The sequence below is a fragment of the Sinocyclocheilus grahami genome, unplaced genomic scaffold, assembly GCF_001515645.1.
Source record: "Sinocyclocheilus grahami isolate Dianchi unplaced genomic scaffold, SAMN03320097.WGS_v1.1 scaffold1255.1, whole genome shotgun sequence".
NCBI lineage: Eukaryota > Metazoa > Chordata > Actinopteri > Cypriniformes > Cyprinidae > Sinocyclocheilus > Sinocyclocheilus grahami.
This window is the reverse complement of record NW_015506434.1, coordinates 262,307-272,306: the sequence shown is the minus strand read 5'-3', so window position 1 is coordinate 272,306 and position 10,000 is coordinate 262,307. Positions and strand designations below refer to the sequence as shown.

The 10,000-nt window shown below is 28.4% G+C and overlaps 1 protein-coding gene across 1 annotated transcript in view; it reads right to left on the bottom strand.

Moving 5' to 3' along the window:
• The window catches only part of LOC107568542 (semaphorin-4D-like), a 59,808-nt gene that overhangs the window by 4,119 nt on the left and 45,689 nt on the right, over positions 1 to 10,000 (bottom strand). The window contains exons 4-12 of the mRNA XM_016254505.1: positions 9,804 to 9,949; positions 9,627 to 9,689; positions 9,395 to 9,493; positions 8,247 to 8,340; positions 8,031 to 8,147; positions 3,811 to 3,962; positions 2,162 to 2,337; positions 1,758 to 1,914; positions 889 to 1,111 (exon numbers count right to left, since the gene is read on the bottom strand). Of these exons, the coding sequence (XP_016109991.1) occupies positions 889 to 1,111; positions 1,758 to 1,914; positions 2,162 to 2,337; positions 3,811 to 3,962; positions 8,031 to 8,147; positions 8,247 to 8,340; positions 9,395 to 9,493; positions 9,627 to 9,689; positions 9,804 to 9,949 (1,227 nt within the window). The remainder of the gene's footprint in view (positions 1 to 888; positions 1,112 to 1,757; positions 1,915 to 2,161; positions 2,338 to 3,810; positions 3,963 to 8,030; positions 8,148 to 8,246; positions 8,341 to 9,394; positions 9,494 to 9,626; positions 9,690 to 9,803; positions 9,950 to 10,000) is intronic.

The window sequence follows — 10,000 nt, the reverse complement described above, 5'->3', positions numbered from 1 at the left end:
CTATACAAAAAATATAACTAATAAAATATATATTAAAAATTTAATAAATGATGATGATTCACCTGACTAAAATTATAAAGTACATTATAAAAATTTGTACTGTATTTCACTTTCCTGGCAATGGCTGTTTAAATTATGATTATGATTTCTATGACTCTAAATGATTTCAGAGCAAATATGCAAGTATAGTTATTATAAGATTATATAAATAAAGATAAAATAAATGGTCATGTTTGACCTGATTCTTAAATTCTAAAGTATACTATAAAGTATTGAGAAATACTTGTAGAAAAAAAAGAAAGAAAGAAATATATATATATATTTATATATAATAAATAAATTAATTAAATATGGCTGTTTATTCAATTATACTGTTATATTGGTGCTTTTAAATTAAAATGATTCCTTTTATCTTAATAAAGATAAAATAAATTATGATGTTTGACGTGATTCTTAAATTTTAAAGTATACTATAAAGTATTGAGAAATACTTGTAGAAAAAAAAAATATATATATATATTTTTTTTTTCTACAAGTATTGAGAAATACTTGTAGAAAAAAAAAATATATATATATATATATATATATATATATATAAAATAAATAAATTAAATATTGCTGTTCACTCAGTTATACTATTATTTGGGGGTTATAAATTAAAATGATTCCTTTGACTCAGAAGCTATTTCAGAACAAATATGGAAGTATGGATATTATATTTATATTTACCTGATTGTAAAAGTATAAAGTATATTATAAGGTATTGAGAAATACTAAATGATATATAATAAAATATACATAAAACAGAAAATAAGCAAGATATGAGATGAACAAAATAAGAAAATGAGCAGAACCTGTGGTTTCACAGATTTGGCTGCACACACTCACCGGTGCCGGTGAAAATGACGTCATAGATGTTTCCATCGAGCGCCTGCACTCTCTGGACTGCGATCTGCGTGTAGTTGACGTCTTTGGTGATGAGGCGCGGGCCGTTTCCGATGGGCAGCACAGGGTCCTCCAGCAGCGGATGGTCCTTCACAAACTGCAGCGTCTTATCGGGCAGCTGGAGGGACGAGTTGATGTTCTGCATGCGGTTCAGGCTGTTGATGCACTGGAATATATAATCATCGCATGAAATCATTAATGATAGAGCAATTAATCTGTAAGTTAATGTAATTATTTTTATTTTATTTTCCAAACTGCTTGTCCTATGTAGGGTCACAAGCTTTTTTTAAATTTTAAAATTGTGATTTTTTTAAATTATATATATATATATATATTATGTTACTTGTTTGAACATTTATTTCCTAAAATACGTTTTTAATTTTTATTTGTTAAGTTATTATTTGGGCTTTTAATTATTTGTAATTATTTTATTTTATTATTTACATTTTATTGATATTTATTTTTTATCTATTTTCATTTCACAACCATAAATCTTCCTTTAACAAGTTTTTCATTTTTTATTTATTTAGTTTATTTTTTTATTATTACAATTTTATTTGTATTTTATTTCACATCCATTCATTTTCCAAACTGCTTGTCCTACATATGCATCATATGCTTTAAAAAAAATTCATTATAATTTAATTATTCATTTTAATATTTTATTCATTTTTATTTTTATTAATTTATTTTCAATTAATTTAATTTCTATAGACTCATATAACTAATTCCCTTCCCAGCATCATCTAATCTAAGGATCCTGTAAGCACACATATATACCACTGAAATCCCCGTTTTGGGGAAATACTAACCGCTCCGGGTCTGGGACTCGGGGTGATGCCATTAAATCGAACCCACTTGGTGTGGGACTGTTCCACCGTGGCCTTCTGCATGAACTTCCCTTTGGAGAAAACCTCGTGCACTGAGCTCATGTTATACGCACAGACGGCGGACAGACCGACATTCCCCCTGAAACACACACAAACAAAGAAAAGTCCCTTATGCATAAAAAATAATCCAGTTGTGCCACATCTTTTGATCTGCATACTTTTGATTACTCAGATGCAGGTGATTCTCTGACGCTCATGCACCGATGAATCAAGCCAAACAGGAACAAGTGGTTTCAAATACCAAACAAGCTTTAAGTCCTGCTCATCAACATGAGTAACTAACCACACGCACACACACACACACACACACACACACACACGCTCACCACTGAGATGTGAAGACCCCATAGATGATGGTGTCTCTCCAGTGCGGCGCTTTCAGAATAAACACGTCATGAACCACATTGAAGACAAAGTTGAGCTCCGGCATTGAGCAAACCAGCTTAGCCTTCAGAAACGACGTCCACTTCTTCTGCAGCGTCCGCTGGCCTCCCAGATCCCCCTGTTACAGCGAGAGATGTGATCAACTTTACAATATTATCTCTGCATTGGGTCATTTACATGAAGTATGTATTTCAATATATCTGGAACTAAAACCATCCACAGTTCCGAGCGATAAACCAAATCCAGAAGCTGTGCGGTTTTCAGACTATTGTATGAATGTTCAAAGATTTCCATGATCTCATACACTTTGTCCAGAGGTGAAGTTTTATTCAGTTAGCTCATCGGGAGTTTTGCTGATAGCAGGATGGTAAAATGAAGAATAATAGCGCTATTATATTTAATAGAAAAAAATTATTAATGTCAGACTCATGGCCAGTTATTTAGTACTGATTACAAGCAGAACGACACGCTGCGTCATAAACTAAACAACCTTCCCCATCTGCAGCTATTAATAGCATTTAATACTATATTATCATTTAAAACCAATATTAATACTTTTTTTTAGTAATTTAGTTATGTTCTTTGGTCATTTTGATTAGTTTATTACATTTTTTATACAATTTCATATTATGCACATACAATTTTTATACATATTTTGAGTTTTCATTATAATATTAGGTTTATTAATAATAATATTAATACTATTTTTATTTTGTTTTGAAGTTGTCATTTTTACTCGTTTTTGTTTTAAAATATTAAGATTTATTTTAGTATTATTTATACACGTTTATAGTTTTATTCATATTTTGAATTTGCTTTTATTTTTATATTTTCATTTTTTGTTTTAATATTAGGTTTATTAATACTAATATAAATACTAATTTGTTTAGAAATGTTGTTGTTGTTTTAGAATTTTTATTAGTTTTTGTTTTTTAAATATTAATATTTTTATACACTGACACAGTTTTTATTATTTTGAATTAGCTTTAATTTCATATTTTAAGTTTTTGTTTTAATATTAGGTTTATTAATACTTGTTTGTAATTTTGTTATGTAGTGTCAGTTTTATTAGTTTTAGTTTGTTAAATATTTTATCATTATTATTTAATAGTTTATCATAATTTATACACTAATATACATTTAATAACATTTTGAATATTTTTTAAATAAAAGCTTCTAGAATAAACATCAATATGAGCCAAACCTTGTGCAAATCTGTCAAAAATGTGACTTGCAAGAATATATTCGCATAATCTGCAACTCTGAATGATTTTAATGTAACAAAAATGACCAGACATGGTCACATTTGCACTGATTACGTCTGATCAGCAGTAAACTGAAAGCCAGATGTCGACAGATAAAGCAAGAATGAAAAGCAGAAAGTGAGACGAAGGCAGGTGATCAGATTTAAACATCTGTCAAAGGTGAGGAAGAGGGAAGTTGATTGTTTTTACGAGAGAAAAAAACCCCAAGCAGGTGGAACAAATTCCCCGGAAGAAGTCTTTTTAATGCTTTCACTGAAAACAAAACACTGCCACACGCCATGAAAATGCTTGTGTGAATCATCTGTGTTCAGATCAGGATTTCTCACCTTACAAACGCGAGCGATTCTGGGGATCAGCAGCTTCCCGAAGAACTCGTACTCCACCGACACCTCCGTGAAGAAGTAGTAGATCTTATCGTCATCTCCATCCGGACTGTTCTGTCCTTCTCGGATCACATCGGCGAAGACGAAACTGGGCTCTGAACACAGAACTGAGCTTTTACTTCTATACTATTATAGTTTACATTACAGCTTTTATTTGTAGTTTTCATCTTAATATTAGTTTTATTAATACTGTTTTTCTTAGGAATGTATGTGCTTTTGTCATTTTAGTTTTTTAAATTAATATTTTAGTATTATTTATACACTTTTATTAACATTTTTGAATTAGCTTTCATTTTCATATTTTCATATTTTCATTTTAATATACAAATAAAAATACTACATTTTCAGTCATTTTGTTATGTGCTTTTGTAATTTTATTCGTTTGTTTTTTAAATTAATATTTCATTATTATTTATACACTTTTATAGTTTTATTAACATTTTTGAATAAGCTTTCATTTTCATATTTTCAGTTTTCATTTTAATATACAAATAAAAATACTACATTTTCAGTCATTTTGTTATGTGCTTTTGTAATTTTATTCGTTTTTGTTTTTTAAATTAATATTTCAGTATTATTTATACACTTTTATAGTTTTATTAACATTTTTGAATAAGCTTTCATTTTCATATTTTCAGTTTTCATTTTAATATACAAATAAAAATACTACATTTTCAGAAATTTTGTTACGTGCTTTTGTCATTTTATTAGTTTATTAATATTTTAGTATTATTTATACACTTTTATAGTTTTATTCATTTTTTTGAATTAGCTTTCATTTTCATATTTTCATATTTTCATTTTAATATACAAATAAAAATACTACATTTTCAGTCATTTTGTTGTGCTTTTGTCATTTTATTCATTTTTGTTTTTTAAATTAATATTTCAGTATTATTTATACACTTTTATAGTTTTATTATCATTTTTGAATAAGCTTTCATTTTCATATTTTCAGTTTTCATTTTAATATACAAATAAAAATACTACATTTTCAGAAATTTTATGTGCTTTTGTCATTTTATTAGTTTTTTATTAATATTTTAGTATTATTTATACACTTTTATAGTTTTATTAATTTTTGAATTAGCTTTAATTTTCATATTTTCATTTTAATATACAAATAAAAATACTACATTTTCAGTCATTTTGTTATGTGCTTTTGTCATTTTATTCATTTTTGGTTTTTAAATTAATATTTCAGTATTATTTATACACTTTTATAGTTTTATTATCATTTTTGAATAAGCTTTCATTTTCATATTTTCAGTTTTCATTTTAATATACAAATAAAAATACTACATTTTCAGAAATTTTGTTACGTGCTTTTGTCATTTTATTAGTTTATTAATATTTTAGTATTATTTATACACTTTTATAGTTTTATTCATTTTTGAATTAGCTTTAATTTTCATATTTTCATTTTAATATACAAATAAAAATACTACATTTTCAGTCATTCTGTTATGTGCTTTTGTCATTTTATTAGTTTTTTTAATTAATATTTTAGTGTTATTTATACACTTTTATTAACATTTTTGAATTAGCTTTCATTTTCATATTTTCAGTTTTCATTTAAATATACAAATAAAAATACTAAATTTTCAGTCATTTTGTTATGTGCTTTTGTCATTTGTATAAGTTTTTCATTAGTTAAATATATTTTTATTAATTAAATAAAATAGTACCATTTTTATTAATGTTTTGAAATAGCTTTTATGATTTCAGTTTTTTAAAATATAGTTTTATAAATATCAATGTGAATAAAAACTCTAGAAATTGTATGTACATTTATCATTTTTATTAGTATTTTTTAAATATTAATATTTTTGCATTATTTACACACTATTATAATTTTTATTAATATTTTTTATTCGATTTTATTTCTATATTTTCAGTTTAATATTACTTTTATACATTCATAATTCTGTTAATGATTTTATGTGCTTTTGTCATTTTTACTACTATTTTGTAAATCACTATTTAGGTTTAATTTAATTTTAGTTTTTATTTATTTCCAGTTAGTAATTTTAGTGCTTCATCTTAAACTTATTTCAGTTGGTTGCCGAGGCAACATTTCTAACTTTCATTTAGTTGAAGTTTTTCATCTAATAGTTGCATTTCATATTATTTCATCTTTATTTTAATTAACAGAAACGTTTTTATTCGTTTTGGTTTTTATTAACGATAACTCGATTTTGATGTCGTTTTTGCTTCATTAAATGATCTGAATGTGTGTCTACATCAACGGTTCTCTCTGCATACTTGTATATTCATGTGTACTCATACTGTATGTAGTTTTATACAGCTGTGGACACATTAGCGTCGTACCGTTGAGCCAGGACGTTGAATACTCTGTGCGCAGCAAACTCTGAGACAGAGAAGATCTGGAGATGATCGGCTCGCTGCCCAGGAAGTTATACGCCGTTCCCGAGTACAACTCGCCATCTGAACAACAAACAAGCAGTTAACCAGTCAGTACTACTGGACAGACAGCAGACAAACACTGAGACTGTCCTGCAGATGTGGTTTGGTGTGTTAACTCACCAACCATCACAGTGGTGAAGCTCTGGGCCGGGTCGAAGGAACATTTCCCCCTGCCGTCCTCTGCTCTGTCCTGCAAACGGAAACCCTGCAGCGACTGAAGAGAAATGAGACAGTAAGACATGAAGATGCATCTCAAAGTTTGAGTTTTATTATGATGCAAAAGCAAAATAAGAAACAGAACAGATATAAAGTCACATGATTACACAATCCGACTTCATGGCGACAGAAAGAGGAAACTATTGTATTAATATTCAGAAATGCAGTATTCAGAGCCATTGTAATCAAAATATCAGGGAAGTTCTGACAAACCAAAATGTCACATAGTTTGAAATTGGTAACAAAGCGTTTGTGTTTAAATCTATAGCGGAACAATTAGTTCCCAAATTTAATTTTCATTTTAATATACAAATAAAAATACTACATTTTCAGTCATTTTGTTATGTGCTTTAGTCATTTTATTCCTTTTTGTTTTTTAAATTAATATTTCAGTATTATTTATACACTTTTATAGTTTTATTAACATTTTTGAATAAGCTTTCATTTTCATATTTTCAGTTTTCATTTTAATATACAAATAAAAATACTACATTTTCAGAAATTTTATGTGCTTTTGTCATTTTATTAGTTTTTTATTAATATTTTAGTATTATTTATACACTTTTATAGTTTTATTAATTTTTGAATTAGCTTGAATTTTCATATTTTCATTTTAATATACAAATAAAAATACTACATTTTCAGTCATTCTGTTATGTGCTTTTGTCATTTTATTAGTTTTTTTAATGAATATTTTAGTGTTATTTATACACTTTTATTAACATTTTTGAATTAGCTTTCATTTTCATATTTTCAGTTTTCATTTAAATATACTAATAAAAATACTCAATTTTCAGTCATTTTGTTATGTGCTTTTGTCATTTGTATAAGTTTTTCATTAGTTAAATATATTTTTATTAATTAAATAAAATAGTACCGTTTTTATTAATGTTTTGAAATAGCTTTTATGATTTCAGTTTTTTAAAATATAGTTTTATAAATATCAATGTGAATAAAAACTCTAGAAATTGTATGTACATTTATCATTTTTATTAGTATTTTTTAAATATGAATATTTTTGCATTATTTACACACTATTATAATTTTTATTAATATTTTTTATTCGATTTTATTTCTATATTTTCAGTTTAATATTACTTTTATACATTCATAATTCTGTTAATGATTTTATGTGCTTTTGTCATTTTTACTACTATTTTGTAAATCACTATTTAGGTTTAATTTAATTTTAGTTTTTATTTATTTCCAGTTAGTAATTTTAGTGCTTCATCTTAAACTTATTTCAGTTGGTTGCCGAGGCAACATTTCTAACTTTCATTTAGTTGAAGTTTTTCATCTAATAGTTGCATTTCATATTATTTCATCTTTATTTTAATTAACAGAAACGTTTTTATTCGTTTTGGTTTTTATTAACGATAACTCGATTTTGATGTCGTTTTTGCTTCATTAAATGATCTGAATGTGTGTCTACATCAACGGTTCTCTCTGCATACTTGTATATTCATGTGTACTCATACTGTATGTAGTTTTATACAGCTGTGGACACATTAGCGTCGTACCGTTGAGCCAGGACGTTGAATACTCTGTGCGCAGCAAACTCTGAGACAGAGAAGATCTGGAGATGATCGGCTCGCTGCCCAGGAAGTTATACGCCGTTCCCGAGTACAACTCGCCATCTGAACAACAAACAAGCAGTTAACCAGTCAGTACTACTGGACAGACAGCAGACAAACACTGAGACTGTCCTGCAGATGTGGTTTGGTGTGTTAACTCACCAACCATCACAGTGGTGAAGCTCTGGGCCGGGTCGAAGGAACATTTCCCCCTGCCGTCCTCTGCTCTGTCCTGCAAACGGAAACCCTGCAGCGACTGAAGAGAAATGAGACAGTAAGACATGAAGATGCATCTCAAAGTTTGAGTTTTATTATGATGCAAAAGCAAAATAAGAAACAGAACAGATATAAAGTCACATGATTACACAATCCGACTTCATGGCGACAGAAAGAGGAAACTATTGTATTAATATTCAGAAATGCAGTATTCAGAGCCATTGTAATCAAAATATCAGGGAAGTTCTGACAAACCAAAATGTCACATAGTTTGAAATTGGTAACAAAGCGTTTGTGTTTAAATCTATAGCGGAACAATTAGTTCCCAAATTTAAAAAATCCAAGCAGTATTGTTGTTATTATCTAAAACCAAAACAAATAAATTGTTTTTAAAAATCATCTAAATATTTACTATAACTTAAAAATTGTTTCAAAAATAAATATTTAATTTAATATTAGACTGAAATGGTAAAATAATAATAATAATAATAATACATAAACTTTAAAATGCTGCCATGGCAAATAACTGAAACATGTGTAAGTTTAAGTAATAATATTACTAAAACTGAAATAAAAATATTAAAAGATAGTAATAAAATTAACAAAAGTGCATAACAATACAACTAAAACTTAAACTAAAATAAAAATATAAATATAAATATAAAAACATGCAAAATATTAAATAGATATTATAATAGTATATTAATGATACTAAAATAACACTGGAGCACAGAGAAAGTGATTTATTAGCTCAGATGTAAAATTATTATATATTCTTCTGTAGAAGCCATGAATCAGTGTCATTTAAACTTAATAAAAATAAATAAAAAACTGTATTTAATAGCTGAAGTCATTCCTAATGACCAAATTCACGCAAGCTTTTTTTTCTCCATTTTTCAAATACTTATTTGCCTCAAATGTTATCGTATAATTCATCTGGGAGGTGGTTGCTTCAGCTCAGGATTTAAAACACTTTCCTGAAAGATTTATTGAAAATGCTAAACAAAAAAAAAGTGGATGCAATCTTATAAAGATGAGTGTTTGTTGGCAAGTTTGGCTGACACTTGAAATGTTTGAAAGGTTTATGCACACACCAGATAATCACAGAGAGGTTGAAAGGCGTGAGTCCCGCAAACATACAGACTGTCTTCATCCAGCACTTGCAAAACTCGAATGTAGTTCCGACAGTCCGTCTGTCACACGAGCACAAAAACATTTCAGTTACCGATCAAAAAACACCTTCTGGATCAAATATTTACAAAGAATCCACCGTCAGTGACAGAATAATCAGATTAAGGTCAATTTGAGTCTGTTTTTCCACATTACCTCTTTAGATTTCCCCTTTAAAATACACATCGACATGTCGCTCTCTGGAACTTTCCACAGCAGCTGATACAGAACAGAGTCAATACAGCATCACACCAGGGGAAAACTGTGCACTGTGAGGGTCTTTAAAAGAGATTTCAGCTGTCTCAGGAATCAGACGCCTGTAATAACTCTCACCTGGTTACTCTTGATTGACACGTTGCTCATGTTGAGCTCATAGACGGCCTCTCGAGCGCCGACGTACAGCACGCCGCGCTCCTCGCTCAGCAGGAGAGTCGTGTAGTTGAACACATCCGGCTCCCAGAACTCCAGCAGATCCACATCTACAAACACACACACACACACACACACACACACACACACACACACACACA